This window comes from Mchenga conophoros, linkage group LG1, assembly GCF_057382185.1.
Source record: "Mchenga conophoros isolate Kocher_MC1m ecotype Shallow Benthic linkage group LG1, M_conophoros_male_GT1.1, whole genome shotgun sequence".
Lineage (NCBI taxonomy): Eukaryota > Metazoa > Chordata > Actinopteri > Cichliformes > Cichlidae > Mchenga > Mchenga conophoros.
In genome coordinates, this window is record NC_140526.1 from 11,477,777 (window position 1) to 11,497,506 (window position 19,730).

Below are 19,730 nucleotides of genomic sequence, written 5' to 3' on the forward strand. Positions count from 1 at the left end.
GGGTGGGAACTAGTGCGTTAGTGCAGTTAGCTCGTTAACGTGTTGACACCGTCCAGCCCCACGCATGGGGCGATCCGCCGGTAGCTCGTTAACGGAGATTTGCCGTGTTGCGGCATTAACCTCATTTCAGATTAACGCTGACAGCACTAGTGGGAACACAACGAATATGACTGCACATTCACGCTGACATCATCCTAGTGCAAAGACAAGTGGAAGCAGACAAAAACAACAAGCACGCATGCTACAAACTTTACCCGAGTCATTTAGACAGCCGTTAGCACATGATTCTCCTTATGGGGACCTGATATGTTTAATATGCTGCTGAGAATATAGCCCAGAAGAAGCGTGTAGTATAGCTTTTATTTTGGAAAGAGCCATTTCTCTGTAATAAACTCTCTTTTCCAAAGATGAGTGATTCCTCGATCAGATAGATTTATTTTTGTATTATTTTGATGTTTCAGCAACATTAAATTTAAAAACTGTACTTTTGAGTTAAAATATCTATTTATAATTTTAATAAATGACATTAAAAAAGCATGAACATTTTTTTGTATCAAAAAAATATCGAACCGTGACACCAAAGTATTGAACCGAACCGTGAATTTTGTGCATCGTTGCACCCCTAGTATTTAGGTGTAAGTATCTTTTCTACTGACACTGATAATGAATGAGCTCCAGGTTTTTCTCATATACTAAACACCAACTTTTTACTACATCATTTATGACTGAGCACATTCCCAGGTTACCAATAAATCATCAGTGATGAATGTAGAATCCAGAAGATTCTCCTGCTTGTTTTTCACCTGAGCAGGATGCTGGTGACAGTGCAGAAGAAGCTCTGAGAGATGATGAATTTGCTGATCACACAGTCATTGATTGAGGCTGTTTGAAGCCTTGTCTTTATTGATCCACGCAGCCTGAGAGTGACACCACATATTTGTGGTCAGTCTTGTGGTAGCTTTGGAGCCACATTCACTATCCATAAATTGAGTTTATTACCATGGAGGTGAAGAATCAGTAGCTTCTTGTTTTTACTGGTATTCTGATACAGCAAAGCGATGCAGCAATTGTAAAACAGTTGAACCCTTAATGTGGTGGAATTGGTTTAATGCCATGACCACAATCTATGCCACCTACTCTATAAGTGCTTTGATTATAAAGAAATTTAGTTTATATAGTGAACAAACTAGGATTAGATGAATTAAAATGGTTGTTAAACACTCAGTGTATTTTAGCACCCTGTAGTTGTTTATGTTTTAACAAGTCAGCTGAAGAAAAACTTCATGCCTAAAGATATTCTTGCCTAAAACCATTTTTCCTAAAATTTGGCATCAACAGCAATTCCACAATTCACCGTGAACAGTCCAAGTTCAAGTCATGTTTAAAAGTTCACATCTTATGTTTACTTTTGTTACATATGTAGTAAAGATGGCAGGATACATTAGAAAGCAGTGACTTTTATTGAATAGGATTATCCTTCAAATGAGAATGTCCGCATTATTTACAATCGTTGCTGCATATGACCCATAGTGCAGTGATGTGATGAGAAAGGTGTATAGACATATCAGGTACTCACACTAGTGAAGGAATGGTACAAAGTAAATAGGAACTGAGCCAAATCGCTGCAGTGCTTCCTCTGATTACATTTTAAATTGCAGACATACATTTCATCTATTTTGGCTCTCAGAGGAGGCGGACGCATCTTTCCCCCTCTCCCTTCCTTGGCTTCCCTGCTGCTTCTGTGTGTTTGTCTAGTCTCGTCTAACTCTAACCCTCAAAGAGTTTCTCAGTCTTGTCCTCTAAAGCCTAAAGAAATATGGATTTCATCCAATTGTCCTGTAGAGACGTTTGCTGCCGGATACTCGATGGTCGGTTGCATCGTGTGTCTGACGACACTCGATGGAGGACATTGAACGACATCTACCTATGTATTAGGAACCACGATAACAGAGTTCGGGCTGATTGGAGCTGGCTTGAACCTGTCTTATCGAAGAACAAGAAGCTGCTACAGCTGTTCAAAATCCCATAAGGCTGGCCGACTTGATAGACGATTGGCAGGGCTGTGAGTACTCAGACTGTGTTTTGAACGCAGTATGGATAAGATCTTGGAGAAGCTCATGGCTCTGCAATATGGATAACATCTTGGAGAAGAACAATGGGAACTGAGATAATTGGTGACCAGTGATGGACATTATACCAACTGCAAAAATTGGATGCAGTTGTTCGCACTAAACCCAAACATTCACCATCTTCACTCATGCGGCTATCCCGCTGGCGCCACCTGAATCAAACCTGTATAAAACATTTCAAATTACTTGTGACTTGTGATTATTATGCTATTCCAAAGTATTTAAAAAGAAGTATAAGAGACAAAAGTGTAGCCTTTAGCTTTAATAAAAATTGACTTCAGTTTACCTTTAGGTCCTCATCAGCTTTTGAGTTTCTAGCATTACCATCAACATCAACATTGGCTTTCTGCATCCATAACTGCAGGTTGTGAAAATGTTTTTCGACATTCTCACCACTACAAGGACTCCCAAAAGCAACTGCAGCACTTTGAACCATGTCACTGAGGTCTTTTAAGGAAGTTGCAGTAGTGAAGACTCCAACAGTGTGCATTGCAAGATGGTAGTTCTTTGGTGCACTGCAGTTTAAGAAGAAATTATCTTTAAGTGTTTCCAAAACAGTAATAAACAGTTTTCCCAAATTGAAAAATGAAATGCCATGTGAAAAATGAAATGCCATGTCACATGTCACAATAAAAAACAAACAAACAAACAAGTGAATACTGTATTAAAACGACTACACTTACTACTTTTTACAGATCTCCTTGGCATTCTTCATAACATAACTAAGGCATTTGTGAAGAATTGGAACCTCGAAGTCTTCCTTGTTTCCTTTCCCCGAAGTGATGTTATAATTATGATTTATTGTGTCCGACAGATTTTTTTTTGCTAAAGCTAAACAGACAGCTTGCATTAGGACCATAGATCCATCACACGTAAGCATTACAGCTGAATGCATGGCTTTGCGCCCAAAGGCCCTTGCAACATCAGTCAGAAATGCTTCCAGAAAATATGTGACCGAGGCAGTGGTATGGTCACATGTTAAATATGTAGCCACTGGTAGGGGAGAGCATGTTTTCCATGGATTCCTTACTACAAGTTCGTAAATACAGAAAGGAGGCAAACACTTTCTTTTTTTCATGATACTTCCTGTAGCATCCAAATAAACTAAGTCCTCCCGACAGCGGCTCTGGAAAATTTCAATGCTCTTGGAAGACCATAAAAAAACACCTTTTGGATGTAACATCACTTTCTGCAATACATCCTCTGGGTTGTTCTTCTTGTTTGCCACCATTAACTGGAGACTCATAATCTCATTATGATGAAGACGACTTTTCTTTCGGATTTCCAATGCTATGTTTCTCAACACTTGAGGAGTTGGAACTTCATCTCTACACCCCGATTGCACAACATCATCATCCATTTTGCTCATTTTTTCCAGATACATGGCTCTGGGTAATTGTTTTTCCAATTCATGGCAATTTTATCTCTCTTATGAGCTCTTACTGGTCTTCTTTTCAGTTCATAGTGGTTGTGCACACACTCGAGATCTTGAAAATTTACTTTCGCCTTTAGATCGTCTTCTTTATCTACAGTGACATTGACAGTCACTGGACAATCCTCGAAACTGCAGTAACCCAGACACCTGAAGAAAGGGTCCTTTCTTACTGAGTCCAAAGCCTGGACTCTGTGCCCTTTGAAAGCAAAGGAACAATATGGAAACACTGTCCGTAGTCTGTCTGAAATCAGATTTGTCCACTGTAGTCCCTTGTATCTTCTTTGGGATCTCTTATTTTTTAGATTAGCCCATTCTTTTCTTTTCAAGAAAAAAAAAAAGTTGGTTCAAGTGGAACCCTGATTCTTATGAATCCATCATCAGATGAGTTGCTGTTAGGCTACAAAAGAGAAAAAATTCATTTAGTGAGAAAAAGTTTTGTTCCATGTTACATAACTACTGTAATATCTGTAAATATACTTGAAATACTCGTGTATTTTAAGTATATTAACAGCCAGTGTTTTTAATTTTGGAATATATAGCAAAAATTCATGTCGAGAAGTGTCATTAAATAGAAATTGCATTCTATGTTACAACATTTGATAAAATTCTTTATTTAATTGCATATTGTGTTTTTACAAATATTTTTATGTAATATAACGTGGTCATTTAAACAATGATACTAGCACCAATCATAACTTATTTGAAAGCATTTTTAATGACTGACCTGCTCAGGAGACAGCTGTCCGTCCTCCTGCAAGGAGATGTCCGGTGTCAGGAAAGCGGCAGCTGATAGTTTTTCTGGTTGCTATTACATGAGTTGAGGGGTGTAACTTCAGTGTAATTACATGTAAATGTTAAAGAGAAATTATGATAGTACAGACAGACTGACCTGCTCAGGAGACGGAGATGTCCGGTGTCAGAGAAGTGGCAGCTGATAGTTCTTCCTGTTGAAAATGACATTACCCGTAACAATATTCAGTTTAGGGATAATTTCAACAGTAATAGATTGACTAAAATGTGGTATATCAACATATTTAATAGCAAACACATAGAATTTTATTTATGGAACCTGCTCTGGTGGCTTTTGTCCGTTATCTGAATCCCCTTTGACTGGTATAGACAAGTTCTGTAGAGAACAGCATACATTTTTAATAAATTTCATTTTAACGACATAATTTAATACAATATATTTAAAAAAAAAATTTAAGTGAAAAGAACTAACCTGACGAAATGCAAATTTAAATTTGCAGTTATTATCAAAGGAACACACATAATTGGTTGATAAGAAAGATTAAGACTTAGACAAGAGACGTTCAAAAGAGAGGAAAATACAGAGGGGATGAGGGACGGTGAGACAAGACAGTAAATTCCATTGGATTACCTACTGGGAAAAAAAACAGAAAAGAAAACAAGAAAAAATATAACACAGTAGGGAGACCACAGCCACAACCTAGATAAGTATAAGTAACAGTAAATAATAAATATTGGTGTCAGCATGGCCCCTGCCGAGAAACCTTATCCACTACATGTATTTAAAATTGAGATGTGGGCACCGGCAACTTAGGAGAGGTTGAATACACAGACCATCCCTTGGACGCCATTCAGCATGCCCAGCACAAGTGATGTTGATGTATAGGTTGTGGAATAAAATTGAGGTACAGGTGGTCAGAAGGGGACACAGGAGGAATGCCTCACCCCCACCTCAGTGAAACAACTGTACCCCAAAGCCCTGCATCTGTGGCGATGTGATGGAGTGGGGATGAGGAGGAGAGGGAAGTGAAGGCAAAGTACTCCCTCGTGGGGTCAGGTCCCCCGCAGACCCCAGTAGGCACCACAGGAAGCCACAAAGGCCCATCTGGATAGGGGCCTACATTAGCACCACCACCAAGCCCCACAGAGCCCGGGGTAGCGGGCGCACATCCTAACCTACCACAGAGGAAAATACATCCACCCAAACATTCAATAATCTCTCTGACTACATAAGACAAAAGACACCACGGTTGAGTTTATTCTCCACCTCTGTACTAATTTTAAAGTTAACTATTGTCTTTTTTTGTGTGTTTTAAATGTGGTAAATGCTTGACAAACAAAGTAAAAAGAAAAAAAACAAAAAAGAAAATTATAAATTAAAGGGCCTTGGAGATGTCATTCAAACTAATACCATTGCACATCAAAACATATATGTGGATAACAGAAAGAAAAAAAAACAGTTCAGAATAATTCTAAAGTGAAATTATCTTGTGGAAATAGGAATTTTCCATTTTAGACCATTTTGAAATCGTTAAACGAGTAGGTCGTATATGGGCAATTTAAAAAGGCCTTTATTTTGGAAAGCAAAATCAGAATGACTTGAAATTGACATGGTAACAACGCAAGGTTGGATTCTGTTGATCTAAAGTGAAATTATCCTGTGGAAACAGCAATTTTCATTTTTGTGGGGTTGTATACTGTCAATACAGAGTGAAATTATCCTGTGGAAACAAGAATTTTTCTTTTTAGAGCATTTTGAAATCATTACAAAAGTGAGTCAGATATTGGCAATTTGATAAGGCTTTTATTTTGGAAGGCAAAATCAGAATGATATTATATAGATATGGTATCACTGCGGGGTTGGACAATTTTGATCGAAAGTGTAATTGCCCTGTGAAAACAGGAATCTTCCATTTTAGAGCATTTCGAAATCGTAAGAGTAAGTCAAATGTGGTCAATTTGAAAGTGCTATTACTTTGAAAGGCAAAATCAGCCTGACTCAAAATTTATATGGTATAACCGTGGAGTTGTATACTGTTGATCTAAAGTGGAATTATCCTGTGGAAACAGAAATCTTTCTTTTTAGAGCATTTTCAAATCGTTAAAAGAGTAGGTCGTGTATGGGCAATTTAAAAAGGCCTTTATTTTGGAAGGCAAAATCAGACTGACTTGATTTTGATATGGTATCACTGTGGGGTTGTATACTGTTGATCTAAAGTTGAATTATCTTGTGGAAACAGGAATTTTCCTTTTCAGAGCATTCTGAAATCACTGAAAGGTAGGTCTTAAATGGGCAATTTCAACGAGCCATTAATTTGAAACACAAAACCAGACTGACTTGATATTGACATGGTATCATTGTGGGGTTGCATACTCTTGATCTAGAGTGAAATTATGATATGGAAACAAGAATTTATCTTTTTAGAGAAATCAGAATTCATTGAAAGATTATTTCCCGTATGGACAATTTGAAAGGGCTATTATTTTGAAAGGCAAAATCAGAATGACTTGAGATCAACATGGTATCACTGTGGGATGGAATACTGTCAATATAGACAGTAATTATTCTGTGGAAACAGCAATTTTCCATTTTAGAGCTTTCTGAATTCATGGAAAATGCACACTGATATATGGTCAATTTGAAAGGGCCATTATTTTGAAAGGCAAAACAAGAATGATTAATATTGACATGATATCATTATGGGGTTGTATACTGTCAATATAGACTGCAACTAGTCTGTGGAAACGTGAGTTTTCCATTCTGAATTAATTAAAACAGTAGTTCAAAAATAAACATTCAGAGGGCTTTTACTTTGAAATCCAAAAGGAGATGGCTTTAATTGAGCTTTTATTTTGAAATCAGGTTTTCACATCTTTTGCCATCAGAATACACAGGGAATGTAAAACAAAGTGGAGGCTAGCTTGACTGCAATGCTGGAATTGGAGGCTGGCTTGACACCAGTAAAACCGAGGTGTATGTAGTCTGTACGGGAGGACCTAAACCTCAACGCAAGACGTAGTAAAAAACAATATTTCTGAGGTACTCGAACGCAACGGGTAATTTGTTCGTGATACTGATGTTTCTTATTGACTGAGTTCGAGGTGCATGCTAAGCATTTACGTCTGCTTATGTGAAAACTTTCTCTACGAGTCTTTATCTCTTTAGCCTTTATTTAATACATTCCCAAACTTATTCAAGTTAACAACAGTACAGGACAGCATCAAAACAGGTTTTCTGTCCTGTTGCGATGCCATGATGTTGCTGCTTCAGCAGCGTGGTTTGGTTTGTCATCAGTAGACTAATTAGTTGTACCTGTCTATTTCCTGCAGCAGCTTATATTTGGTTTGAACATAGCTATAGACTGATATGGATCAGTTTATAACTTATATTCATTGTAATATTTAAATCTTGAGAGAGGAGGATAGAGGGGGAGAGAAAGGGAGAAAGCAGGATGAAGACAGCAAAGAGAGAGAAGAAAAAGAAACAAGAGTGGACATGTAGTCAAATTCATCAAAAAATTATAAAACTGTAGCTTCTGTTTTACCTACTTTCATTGATGGTAATTTCACATAACTTGTGCTATACTGTTATCAGTTATAAAACCCCAGCTCTTATAATAATTATTATAAGATTATATTTTTGATATTTTGCAGCAACTGCAATTTAAGTTGACTGAGGAGGATGGAGACAGAGAAAGAGGACTGAGGGTTGTACAAGAACAGGAATAACAAGTGAGCAAATAGTGAAGTTGGCTAAAAAAAACCCCTGTATTTTTCACAAAATAATTTTCAATAATTTTTCAAATAGGGTTTTTTTTCCTCTAACTTGGCTGCAATTTCATTATATCATTAAATAGATAAAATTACTTCTTCATTTTTCCCCGTTGTAAATTTTCCGATTTCGAAAGGGGATGTCCTTGCCAAAAGGAGTATCCGAGCTTTAAAATTATGCAAATAGTAGCGCATTAAAAACACTTATTAAAAGGACTAGTCCCTAAAACACACTAACAGTTCGTGTCCTTGATAATTATTATTACTTTGATTAATGCAGCCTGTTAGTTATTAAGTTTAAATGGGATTCCCAGACTATCCACGTTCTGAGCACCATTTTCTGCAAAGTTAACTTGTAAATTCCAGCAACATTCCTCAGCCAACATAAAGCCAGTAACACATTAACCCAGGTTTACTTACTGTGATCATATCATTCTTTCTCTTGGAAAGGTCAGTGTTAAGAGGGCTGCTTTGTGTAGCGACAAACCGAGCTGTATGTAATTATGTAGTCCGTAGCGGAGGAGCTAAACCTCGATGCATCCGATGCAAGATGCACTAAAGCCCAGTATCTGTGAGTTTCCGGAAGCAACAGGTAATTTGTTCGTGATAATGAAGTTACTTATTGACTTTTATACCTAGATCGAAGTGCATGTTGACAATTACATCTGCTTATGTGAGTACTTTGTCTACTAGGCTTTATGGCTCAATGCATTGTCATTAAGCATTTTTTTAAACACAATCCCAAACTCATTCAAGTTAACAACATTACAGGGCAACATGAAAACAGGTTTTCTGTCCTATGTCATGATGTTGCTGTTTCAGCAGCGTGGTCTGTCATCAGTAGACTAATTATACTTTCGTTGTGCTGGCAGACAGAAGATTAAGAGGTAATCTCATGAGACAAATCAGTGATGCAGTTTTGAAACAGGCTTTTACTGAACTATAGCAAAAGTTCAAACTATTCTAATAATGCAGGGACATTGCTGTATCTTATAAAGTATATGCCTATTTTTATTTATCTCTCGATAACATCAAAAGTGTTAGTTGTTGTAACTTAAATCACTAGGGATTATTAGTTAATTATTAGCTGATGTGCGCTGTTATTTTAGTTTTTTAAAATTTTCTATTCCTATTCTGGTTAGGAATTAGGTTTCAGTGTTTGTTTATAGTACAGCTCCAAATCCAGGTGACAGTAAGTCAAAATGATGGTTCCTGTCTATGTCCAGCAGCAGGCTGTAATCAGTTTGAATATTGCTAAAGACTGATATCAAGTCAAGTCAAGTCAACTTTATTTGTCAATTCTGCCACATGTACAGGACATACAGAGAATAGAAATTTCGTTACTCTCAAACCCTAGTGATTAAAAAATGCAAATAAAATAATTAAAAAGTAAAAATTTAAATAAATACAATACAATTTTACGTATAACAAAAAAAAAAAAAGCTATGCAATATACAATATTCAAGTAAGGAGGCATAGTAGTGCAAATAGGCAAATAGTGCAAATGGAGATTTAGTAGTATGCGGTAAGAGATAGTGTAACAACAAAGTCTTATGAGGTAATGGCAGTCCAATGCTCCACAAAGTGACTGGTAACTGGTGCAGGCCAGTGAGTGAGTCAGAGAGAGAGAGAGTGTGTGTGTGTGTGTGTGTGTGTGTGTGTGTGTGTGTGTGTGTGTGTGTGTGTGTGTGTGTGTGTGACAGAGTTCAGTGAGACTGTGGAGGGGAGAGGGGGCAGAATCGGGAGGGAGTTAAGCTTCCTGACAGCCTGATGGATGAAGTTTATGGATCAGTTTATGCCTTTTATTTACTGCAATATTTAACTTTTGGGTGATGCCACAAAGATTGAAAGAGGAGGAGAGAAAGGGAGAAAGCAGGATCAAGAATGCAAAAAGAGAGAACAAACAGAAGCAAAGAGTGGACATGTCGTCAATCCCAAAAGGTTGATTCTGTTCATCTGGACGTAGCGTTTTCAGTGGGAGAAACGTTTCGTCACTCATCCAAGTGACATCTTCAGTCTCAGCTGACTGCAGGTTTCCTCATTTTTATAAACAGTACATTGCACAATGACTGAAACTAGCAGCACTGAATGAAGAATGGGCTGGGAGGTCAGTTCCTTTATCATTAATATGTGACATGTAGTCAAATTCACCAAAAAATTATAAAGCTGTAGCTTCTGTTTTACCCACATTCACTGATGATGATTTTGCATAATTTAGCAGTGTGCTGAACAGTTTTAAAACCCCAGACCTGCTCGTATAATAATTATTATATGATTATATTTTTGATATTTTCCAGTGTTAGACCATGTTAGACCCCTAATTAAAGACTGTGAATTATTATGTAGTTCTAGTTTGCATTATGCTCCTGAATTAGAAGAAGGTGATAACTATTGCTTTTGTTAAACTGGTTTGCATTACATTAGACTGCTGATTTATTGTGAATGAATGATATTGTTTTATGATGCATTATACTGCTGAGTTGTAAGAAATACTGTTCGCAGAAAGTCATCGCCTTATTTGTCTGATTAGAAGAGAACAGAACATGCTGGAGTTTTCTGCCCCATCTCAGCAGGAGCAGATAAACAGAGAGCCAAGGTCGTAGCTTAGGCGCCGTGTGAGAGAAAGAATGTGAATGTTTAGGCTTTTATGATTAGGTGGGGGCCACTAGAGGCTATAAGAGTTTGATCAATGCTCGACCATTTTGAGATCTGATGATGTCTGCGTACGGTGTCCATCTCCCACGCGTGTGATTATTAAAATCCTCGTTTGACTCAACCCGGCCGGACCAGTGTTGTTATTGTGGTTTTTCCTCTTGTATCCATCCCCAATATTTGAATCCGTAACACCAGCAATTATAATTCAAGTCGACTGAGGAAGATGGAGACAGAGAGAGAGGCCCGAGAGGTTGTACACGAACCAAAAGAACAAGTGAACAAATAATGAAGCTAGCTGAAAAAAAGCCCTGCATTTTTAACAAAGTAATTTTTCATGTATTTCATCTGTGCTTTGCATGCTTTTCCACTAGCAAACTTAAAAAATATTGATAATAATTGTAGCATTTTACAGGATTCATACCACTCTACAGGGAGTGCAGAATTATTAGGCAAATGAGTATTTTGTCCACATCATCCTCTTCATGCATGTTGTCTTACTCCAAGCTGTATAGGCTCGAAAGCCTACTACCAATTAAGCATATTAGGTGATGTGCATCTCTGTAATGAGAAGGGGTGTGGTCTAATGACATCAACACCCTATATCAGGTGTGCATAATTATTAGGCAACGTCCTTTCCTTTGGCAAAATGGGTCAAAAGAAGGACTTGACAGGCTCAGAAAAGTCAAAAATAGTGAGATATCTTGCAGAGGGATGCAGCAGTCTCAAAAAGCTTCTGAAGCGTGATCATCGAACAATCAAGTGTTTCATTCAAAATAGTCAACAGGGTCGCAAGAAGCGTGTGGAAAAACCAAGGCGCAAAATAACTGCCCATGAACTGAGAAAAGTCAAGCATGCAGCTGCCAAGATGCCACTTGCCACCAGTTTGGCCATATTTCAGAGCTGCAACATCACTGGAGTGCCCAAAAGCACAAGGTGTGCAATACTCAGAGACATGGCCAAGGTAAGAAAGGCTGAAAGACGACCACCACTGAACAAGACACACAAGCTGAAACGTCAAGACTGGGCCAAGAAATATCTCAAGACTGATTGATGAAAGATTTTTGAGTTTTGTGATTATGGTTAGTTGTAGCTTCATTTAAAGGAAGAAGAGCTTGTGAATTGGAACCACTATAGAGAGGGGGAGTGGAGACGTATGTGCAGAGGAATGCTGTGACATACGACACTATTTCCTGTGCAGACAAACTAGCGCGCTCTCTCTCTCGCTCCCCTTATATGGGAATCTATACATACAAAGTTATCTCCTGTTTCAGTTGACAAGCGAACAGTCTCTCCTTTTATGGAAATGTTTTTGCCACTCCTACTTCCCTGGAAACTTGTTTAAGTATAAATAAAGAGAGTTCTGAAAGCCCTGGGCGGTCTTTCCTCTCTCTCAAATCTGTCCTGCACACGTTGCTGCAGGATGCATCGGGGGATGAGGGGGGGATCGTCCATGTGTGCACATGTATGAGATATCTTGAGTCTGAGTTCCTTTGCCTTCTACAATTTTCTCTTCACACTGATTTTTCTTTATTACTGAGCAAATATGAATGATGATGATGACATATACAGACAACGATGTAAGCTCTATGTGCAGGCAAATACTATTGCACGCAAATTCAGCTTTTGTTCACTTCCAGTTAAAGTGGCTTTGTTTAAAGCGTATTGCACACCGCTATATACTGCCCCCTTGTGGTCATCCTACAAACAATGTAGCATGCAGAAGCTGCATGTTGCATATAATGATGCGATGAGAATCCTTTGCAGGATACCTAGAAGTGGTAGTGCCAGCCAGATGTTTGTAGCTGTGGGTGTTTGGACTTTTAAAGCACTTTTAAGAAAGTTAATGTTCAGTTTTAGAGAACGACTGGATGGTTCGAGTAACAGTATAATTGTAGCACTTACAGATCCGACACTGAGTGGTTCCCGTTATTCATCCAGTCTCAGAAAGCACTGGTTAAAGTGTTTGTGTATTTATTGATTTATTTTAAGTAATTGTGTTTTATGTATATTATGGTTTTATATTTTTACAAATGTTTTAGATACTTATTTATATACATATATATGTTTAATGGTTTATACCTTGTGTTGGGGGGGGGGGTGTTGTGTGTGTGTTTTTTGTCTTGTTTTTTATGGACATGAAGTCTGCCAATAAAGATTGAATTGAATTGAATTTTCTAAGGTTTTATGGACTGATGAAATGAGAGTGAGTCTTGATGGGCCAGATGGATGGGCCTGTGGCTGGATTGGTAAAGGGCAGAGAGCTCCAGTCCGACTCAGACGCCAGCAAGGTGGAGGTGGAGTACTGGTTTGGGCTGGTATCATCAAAGATGAGCTTGTGGGGCCTTTTCGGGTTGAGGATGGAGTCAAGCTCAACTCCCAGTCCTACTGCCAGTTCCTGGAAGACACCTTCTTCAAGCAGTGGTACAGGAAGAAGTCTGCATCCTTCAAGAAAAACATGATTTTCATGCAGGACAATGCTCCATCACACGCGTCCAAGTACTCCACAGCGTGGCTGGCAAGAAAGGGTATAAAAGAAGAAAAACTAATGACATGGCCTCCTTGTTCACCTGATCTGAACCCCATTGAGAACCTGTGGTCCATCATCAAATGTGAGATTTACAAAGAGGGAAAACAGTACACCTCTCTGAACAGTGTCTGGGAGGCTGTGGTTGCTGCTGCACGCAATGTTGATGGTGAACAGATCAAAACACTGACAGAATCCATGGATGGCAGGCTTTTGAGTGTCCTTGCAAAGAAAGGTGGCTATATTGGTCGCTGATTTGTTTTTGTTTTGTTTTTGAATGTCAGAAATGTATATTTGTGAATGTGGAGATGTTATATTGGTTTCACTGGTAAAAATAAATAATTGAAATGGGTATATATTTGTTTTTTGTTGAGTTGCCTAATAATTATGCACAGTAATAGTCACCTGCACACACAGATATCCCCCTAAAATAGCTAAAACTAAAAACAAACTAAAAACTACTTCCAAAAACATTCAGCTTTGATATTAATGAGTTTTTTGGGTTCATTGAGAACATGGTTGTTGTTCAATAATAACATTATTCCTCAAAAACACAACTTGCCTAATAATTCTGCACTCCCTGTAAACATGGCTTGAACACGATGGCTGCCACTATATTGATGTGACAGAATCTTTTCTCCACTCTCGACATTGGTGTACATGATGCTCTGTGATGCCTCTGCATAATAAAGAGAGGGTGTTTTATGAATTCAAAAATTTTAATATGAAACAACTCTATTACCAGTTTGCTCTGTGTATATGTCTATGGAATGGCAGGGTGATTTTCCAGTGTTTGTGCTGAATAATGCTACTTGAAGTGCTTGATGAGTTGGTGAACTGTGTGATCAAGAGACTGAAATAGTGTTGTGCATGTTTTTATTCTTGTCTGCTTTGCCACAAATTTTGATTTAACTTCTTTCACAACTGAGCCTTTGCCTTGGGTTTGATGACTAAAGGCTCCACACTAAAACTGATGGAATAGATTGGAATCTCTGATTATTCACTCAGAATTATTCTTAGAAACTACAATAGGCCATCCAACTAATTAGGTTGCTTTGGAAGGTAACATTGTAATGTGTATCCAATTTTAAATGTGAATTTTCAATTTTCAATCAGCATATTCCCTTAATATCAATTACAAGGCATGTATGACATTATGATTGTGAGCTGAGCCCCCTAAAAGCTTGAACCTAGAATCACACCTGTCACTGGGTAAAATGAAAATAGCTGATATCAAGTCCATTATAGTAGCTGATGACCCAGGAAATATCTCATTGTGAAATCTCATGCAGAGTACACACTTTACACTATTGAAACTGCTTTACTCTGCCTAGAGTTGCTGGCATATGTGGAATTCACTTTACACTCCACCTCCTTCTCAGCTCCACCTTTTGTGTTATATATTATATTAAAAAAAATACCAGGCTGCTTACATATTATATTTACATGAGCTTCTCAGCCATGAAACCCATTCCAGCTTACAGTTTTGTGCTCATACTAATGTCAGAGGAGGTTTGGAAGCCTGCAGTTACTTAGTCAGCAGAGTGTTGTTGACTTTTATGCACCATCTGCATCAGCAGTCAGTGATCCCACTCCCATGCAGGCACATGCAAAGCTGAGGGCACTGGCTTCCATTTAGTAAGTATTTATTACCAAAAAAGTAAATCTTGTGGTTGGAAAATCATTTCAAGTGTTTTATTTGTGCTCATTATTATGAAATCACAATATGCATTCAGAAATATTTTACGAAAATATAATTCTGAATGAAATCTCAATAAAATACAATAGAAATACAATGGGGTTTTTGTCAAAGTGCTGCATTACTGAAATCCTCCATCACTCACGTTTCACTTTACGTTTACACATCCCAGTGTATATACACCTAATAAAGTAGAAAGTGGTTAAAAGCACAAGCAGCATAGCTCCAGTCAGGAACAAAACTACATCTACAGAGTGGTAGGAATACCAGGGCATTCTGTAGGACTGTGCTTTCAGGTGAGCTGCTCCTTTGTGCCTCATGACAAACTCTATCCAGAAGAGGGCGTTATCCAGTGGCTTTACTGGCTTATCTCTGTGTAGCCTGGAAAGTCTCTGCATGTTCGTCCTGTACGAGGGATCATTCAGGACTTCCTCTATGGCCTTCAGGAAGTTGTTGTCTTTGTCCACTGTAGCTAATGTAAGTATCTTAGCTCCTCCTCTGTCTTTCAGACGTAGCAGGTTGTCATACTGATCAAAAAACACAGGTATACCCACAACTGGGACTCCATGATAAATAGCTTCTTGGACTCCATTTGTTCCTCCATGTGCCACAAATAGTTTTAATTTTGGATGTCCTAAAAGGTCATTCTGTGGCATCCAGTCCACCAGTAAAGTGTTATTGCCCAGAGCGGCTGGTCTGTCACCTTTATACTTCCAGATCACTTTCTGTGGTAGTTTAGCAAAAGCTGCAGCGATCTCATTTGCCATGTCAGCAGGAAGTTCAGTCACAAAAGTCCCCAGAGACATGAGGATGAAGCCATAGTCTCCAGAACTCTGCACAAAGTCCCCCAAGTGCTGAGGCAGAGGTTTAGCAGGTTTGCACTGGAACCCTCCGATATAAACGACATTAGGCATTGTGGGCCGTGGGTACTCAAACACAAAGTCCACTCTCATCAGCCAAATGTCTGCATCAGTCATTAACTCATTAAAATCATAACCAGGCCCAAGATATTTGTCAGTTATTTTCTGGTATACTAGTTTAGCCATCAGGTTGTTTTGTGTTTGTGTTATGATGTGTAAAACCACGTTTGTAACTCGCTGAGAAAAGGTCATCTTGTCAGTATACCCAGTTCCAGTCACAGGAATGTAAGATAATGGTGATGGAGCTATGGAAAAATGAGCATCTGCAGTTATTACCCAGCGAACATTATAAACCAAAGGAAGGTTGAGATATTTGGCCACAATGACTCCACCACCCCAGCAGGGGTCAGCGAGTATCACGTCAAACTTGCTTTCATTTAAGTTTCTCATCAACAGTTTGTCATCTACTATTGCTGTTACAAGTTCACCTATAGTTCTGTGAATGTCAACAAATTTGCTGAACAGCCCTACACCCATGTGGATAAAACCTGACAAGGAAAGAGCACCTTGTTCAGATTCTATGAGCTTAGCCACCATTTTTGACATAATCTCCTGAGTCACAGGGTTTTCCACCGGAACTGTTAAAATATTATAACTAGAGGAAATATCCTTGATGTACCAGCTTTTACTGGAACACAGAATTGTTATGCTGTGTCCTCTAGAGTGCAAAGCCTTTAGTAGAATATCCATATTTACCCAGTGGCTGCCTTCTGAAGGAAACACTAAGATGTTACCTCCTTCACAGGCTCTGGGAATAGAAATGAGCAGCAGCAAAGCAGTGCAGCAATAGATCACCCTCATCTGAAATGAAGAAAAAAAAATGAATTTACTGACATGAAAAAGATGTTCACAGTGGAAACGGACTATGAAAATTTCAAACTACATTTTTTTACTTTGTCAATGAAAAGTTTGAGAGTGATGCAATCACAAGCCATCCATATATGCTCTTGCACTTTCATGATTTATTAAGCAACTTTCTGTTTCATCACTGAAATTTTTGAATTTGTAATAATATTTATAATAACATATTTGAAGTTGGTACACGTTTTGTCATTGGTGCAGATAATTTATTAGCTTGAGGTAGGTTGCACGTTTTAAAAAAAGAAGGCGTGTAACTGCATAATTGGGAGGTTTTTTATTTTATTTTTTATTTAATTAATAAAAAGATACTGACAGCGAGCTGCTGAAAGCGGATGACGTAAGAGTCTACCGAATGTTGATTGTTTGACAAAATAGAGAAGCAGAGCCACTGAATGTAGAGAACGGAGCTACGACAGAGTTCACCGGGAACGGAAGAAGCACGAAACAAACAATAAAGATTAAAAACTGCAGTATTGAAAGTGCAGACGGTGGCTGCAATCGATACTTTTCATTGTTTTCAACGTTCTGCTTCGGCTCTTTGTATGCTATAACTCTGCTCTTCTCCGTGTCTGACTGATGGATCAACAATAGCATAAGCATGCGTAGCCCACACACCAGTTGTACCACATATTTTTGACACTGCTTCCAAGGACAATAAACCCTCTCTGCAGCTAAACAGGAAGCCCCAACTACCCGGGGACTGGAGCAGAGACCCTCGGTGGTTTTCAACACCGTTTTTTGGGCGGGGGGTCCACAAAAACCCACAAAGCTTAAGAGTAGGCCACTAACTCCAGTCGCAATTTGAGCAGAGCTTTTACGTGGAGTAGCAAGGTTAAGTTAATTTCCCGTATATACAGTCACATTAACACAGAGCGTTTCTACTTACTGCTGGACGTTTGGTTTCTCCACACAAGAAATGTAAAGAGCCTGTTTTCCAGAGCGCCAATGAACGAAATCTGTTCAATTAATGTTGCTATGCAGGATAGAGAAGAACTGAATCACAATCCAGGATGCACGTTGAAGCCTGGAAGGCAGGAAGTAATAACCAGAGGTGTGGACTCGAGTCACATGACTTGGACTCGAGTCAGACTCGAGTCATTAATTTTATGACTTTAGACTTGACTTGAAAAAATGTTCTAAGACTTGTGACTTGACTTGGACTTTTACACCAATGACTTGGGACTTGAATTGGACTTGAACCGGTTTACTTGAAAAGACTTGATATTTTACCCCAAATATAAAATTTAACATGCATATTATATAGAGATTGAAAATGTGACGTCATTCACGGGTAGAACCGCAAAGGATTCTGGGAACTCGTGGCAAGCGGTACTAGCGCACACAGGCTTTCAATTAAAATCAGTCACACAGCGATAAAAAGAAACACAAAAATGTCAAGAAGCCGTTGTATTATTAACTGCAATAGCCGGTCGCATGACAGCCACGGGAAGCCGACGGGTAAAGAGATCGGTTGTTATCGGATTATGTCGTGGAAGAGAAATTGTTCAAACCATGTTTCCGAAGTAACAAAGAGGCGACTGGATTGCAGCCATTCAAAGATCAAATATAACGTCCCAGAACACTCCAGCTCACAGGTTAGTCTGCTCCAAGCATTTACACAAAGGTCAGTCTGCTGTTGTAGTTAATGCGTCATTTTTCTTAACATAATTGGTGATATAGGTTACAAGCAAGTCTGGCGCTGAACAGAAATTGTTGCGCTATGCTCCTTTGTTTATTGTGCATAAATAGTAAATTATCCTGACACAATATTGCGTTTCGCTTCTGTTATTATGGTACACTGACAAAAACACATACTTTTATTCACAGGATAAAACAGGTTTTTTGTATCACTAATTGCCCAGTACGATTACAGCATACAATATTGTTGTCACTGCTACATTTCTGTGATGGGTACCAGAAATTATTTCCACTACTAATTAATTACCGTTGAGCTCAAAGGTCCTATTAATAAACGGTTAACGAATGTGTATTTATGAAGACGATTTGTGAGACTGGTAAACTTATGATACGTACGATGGTCTTTACTTTCTACACGGTGCATTTCAAGGTCCTGCACCCATCCGTCGGTAAACTGTACCTGGGCTTGTTGCAGTGACCTGAAGTTACTAAACTTCATGAGTGTATGCACTCACTCCAAGAACCGTATAATTATAAATATGCATATAAATATGCTAAGATGAGATAGCTGACTTCATCTAACTAGCAAATGTTTTCCAGGCTACGTTGGTGATACAGTTTTTTTTAATGTGTATGATATTTTTGTCATGCGATTTTAAAGCTGGTCCTACAAGCGCATCCAAGAATAACATGCAGCTTATCTCAGAACTGTCGGTGAAAATTATTCTTGGAGCTAAGTTTAATTGAGCTGCATTTTAAAGAGGTGCAATTTCACAATTTGTGTATATTTTCTAAGTTCACTATTTTGTATGTGTTGAGAAAAACACAGATTTTAAAATTACATGGTCTAATATTTACATTTAGCATAACTGCAACATTATTTTTTCGTTTGTTTTTTTTAAAGACTCGAAAGGACTTGAAATTCAAAGTTTCAGACTTGTGACTTGACTCGGACTTTTACACCAGTGACTTGAGACTCGACTCTGACTTGCCTGACATTACTTGGGACTTGACTTGAGACTTGAGGATAAAGACTTGAGACTTACTTGAGACTTGCAAAACAATGACTTGGTCCCACCTCTGGTAATAACCCTATCTATCTGTGTTCAAAGGTGACGGGGATACTTGGAAAGCAAAGGTGTGTTTATGTACTCTGGATCAAAGTTAGTGCGTCATTTATGAATTAACTGAAATTGTACACTTTCATTTTCACTGAATAAGGAATTAAATTCCAGTGTTTTGTCAGCACAGTCTGTAGGCGTTAACCATTATAAAGATTCTTTTTGTTATGCATTGAAAGGTTTATATTGAAGCTGCATTTCTTAATGGATAAGTCATTCTGTATTCA

General features: G+C 38.4%; 1 protein-coding gene and 1 pseudogene across 4 annotated transcripts; both read right to left on the bottom strand.

Moving 5' to 3' along the window:
- Nucleotides 1-1,453: 1,453 nt before the first annotated feature.
- On the bottom strand, nucleotides 1,454-11,590 carry LOC146582943 (uncharacterized). 3 transcript variants are annotated; one of them, XM_085258800.1, is made up of 6 exons: nucleotides 8,506-11,590; nucleotides 4,634-4,690; nucleotides 4,454-4,508; nucleotides 4,289-4,369; nucleotides 2,813-3,961; nucleotides 1,454-2,644 (listed from the first exon to the last, which is right to left on the bottom strand). In XM_085258800.1, exons 5-6 carry the CDS (start codon nucleotides 3,511-3,513, stop codon nucleotides 2,407-2,409), a joined length of 939 nt encoding a protein of 312 aa, XP_085114926.1. In that variant the 5' UTR covers nucleotides 3,514-3,961; nucleotides 4,289-4,369; nucleotides 4,454-4,508; nucleotides 4,634-4,690; nucleotides 8,506-11,590; the 3' UTR covers nucleotides 1,454-2,406. The 3 variants fall into 3 exon arrangements, with proteins under 3 accessions (XP_085114926.1, XP_085115013.1, XP_085114847.1); XM_085258887.1 differs by lacking the exon at nucleotides 8,506-11,590 and adding an exon at nucleotides 7,628-7,700; XM_085258721.1 differs by lacking the exon at nucleotides 8,506-11,590 and having other exon boundaries at nucleotides 4,634-7,598.
- A 3,318-nt stretch (nucleotides 11,591-14,908) lies between these two features.
- Nucleotides 14,909-17,777, bottom strand: LOC146582944 (UDP-glucuronosyltransferase 2C1 pseudogene; annotated as a pseudogene). Its single transcript, XR_014890070.1, has 2 exons — nucleotides 17,631-17,777; nucleotides 14,909-16,684 (listed from the first exon to the last, which is right to left on the bottom strand). The product of XR_014890070.1 is annotated as a UDP-glucuronosyltransferase 2C1 pseudogene (transcript).
- Nucleotides 17,778-19,730: the final 1,953 nt, after the last annotated feature.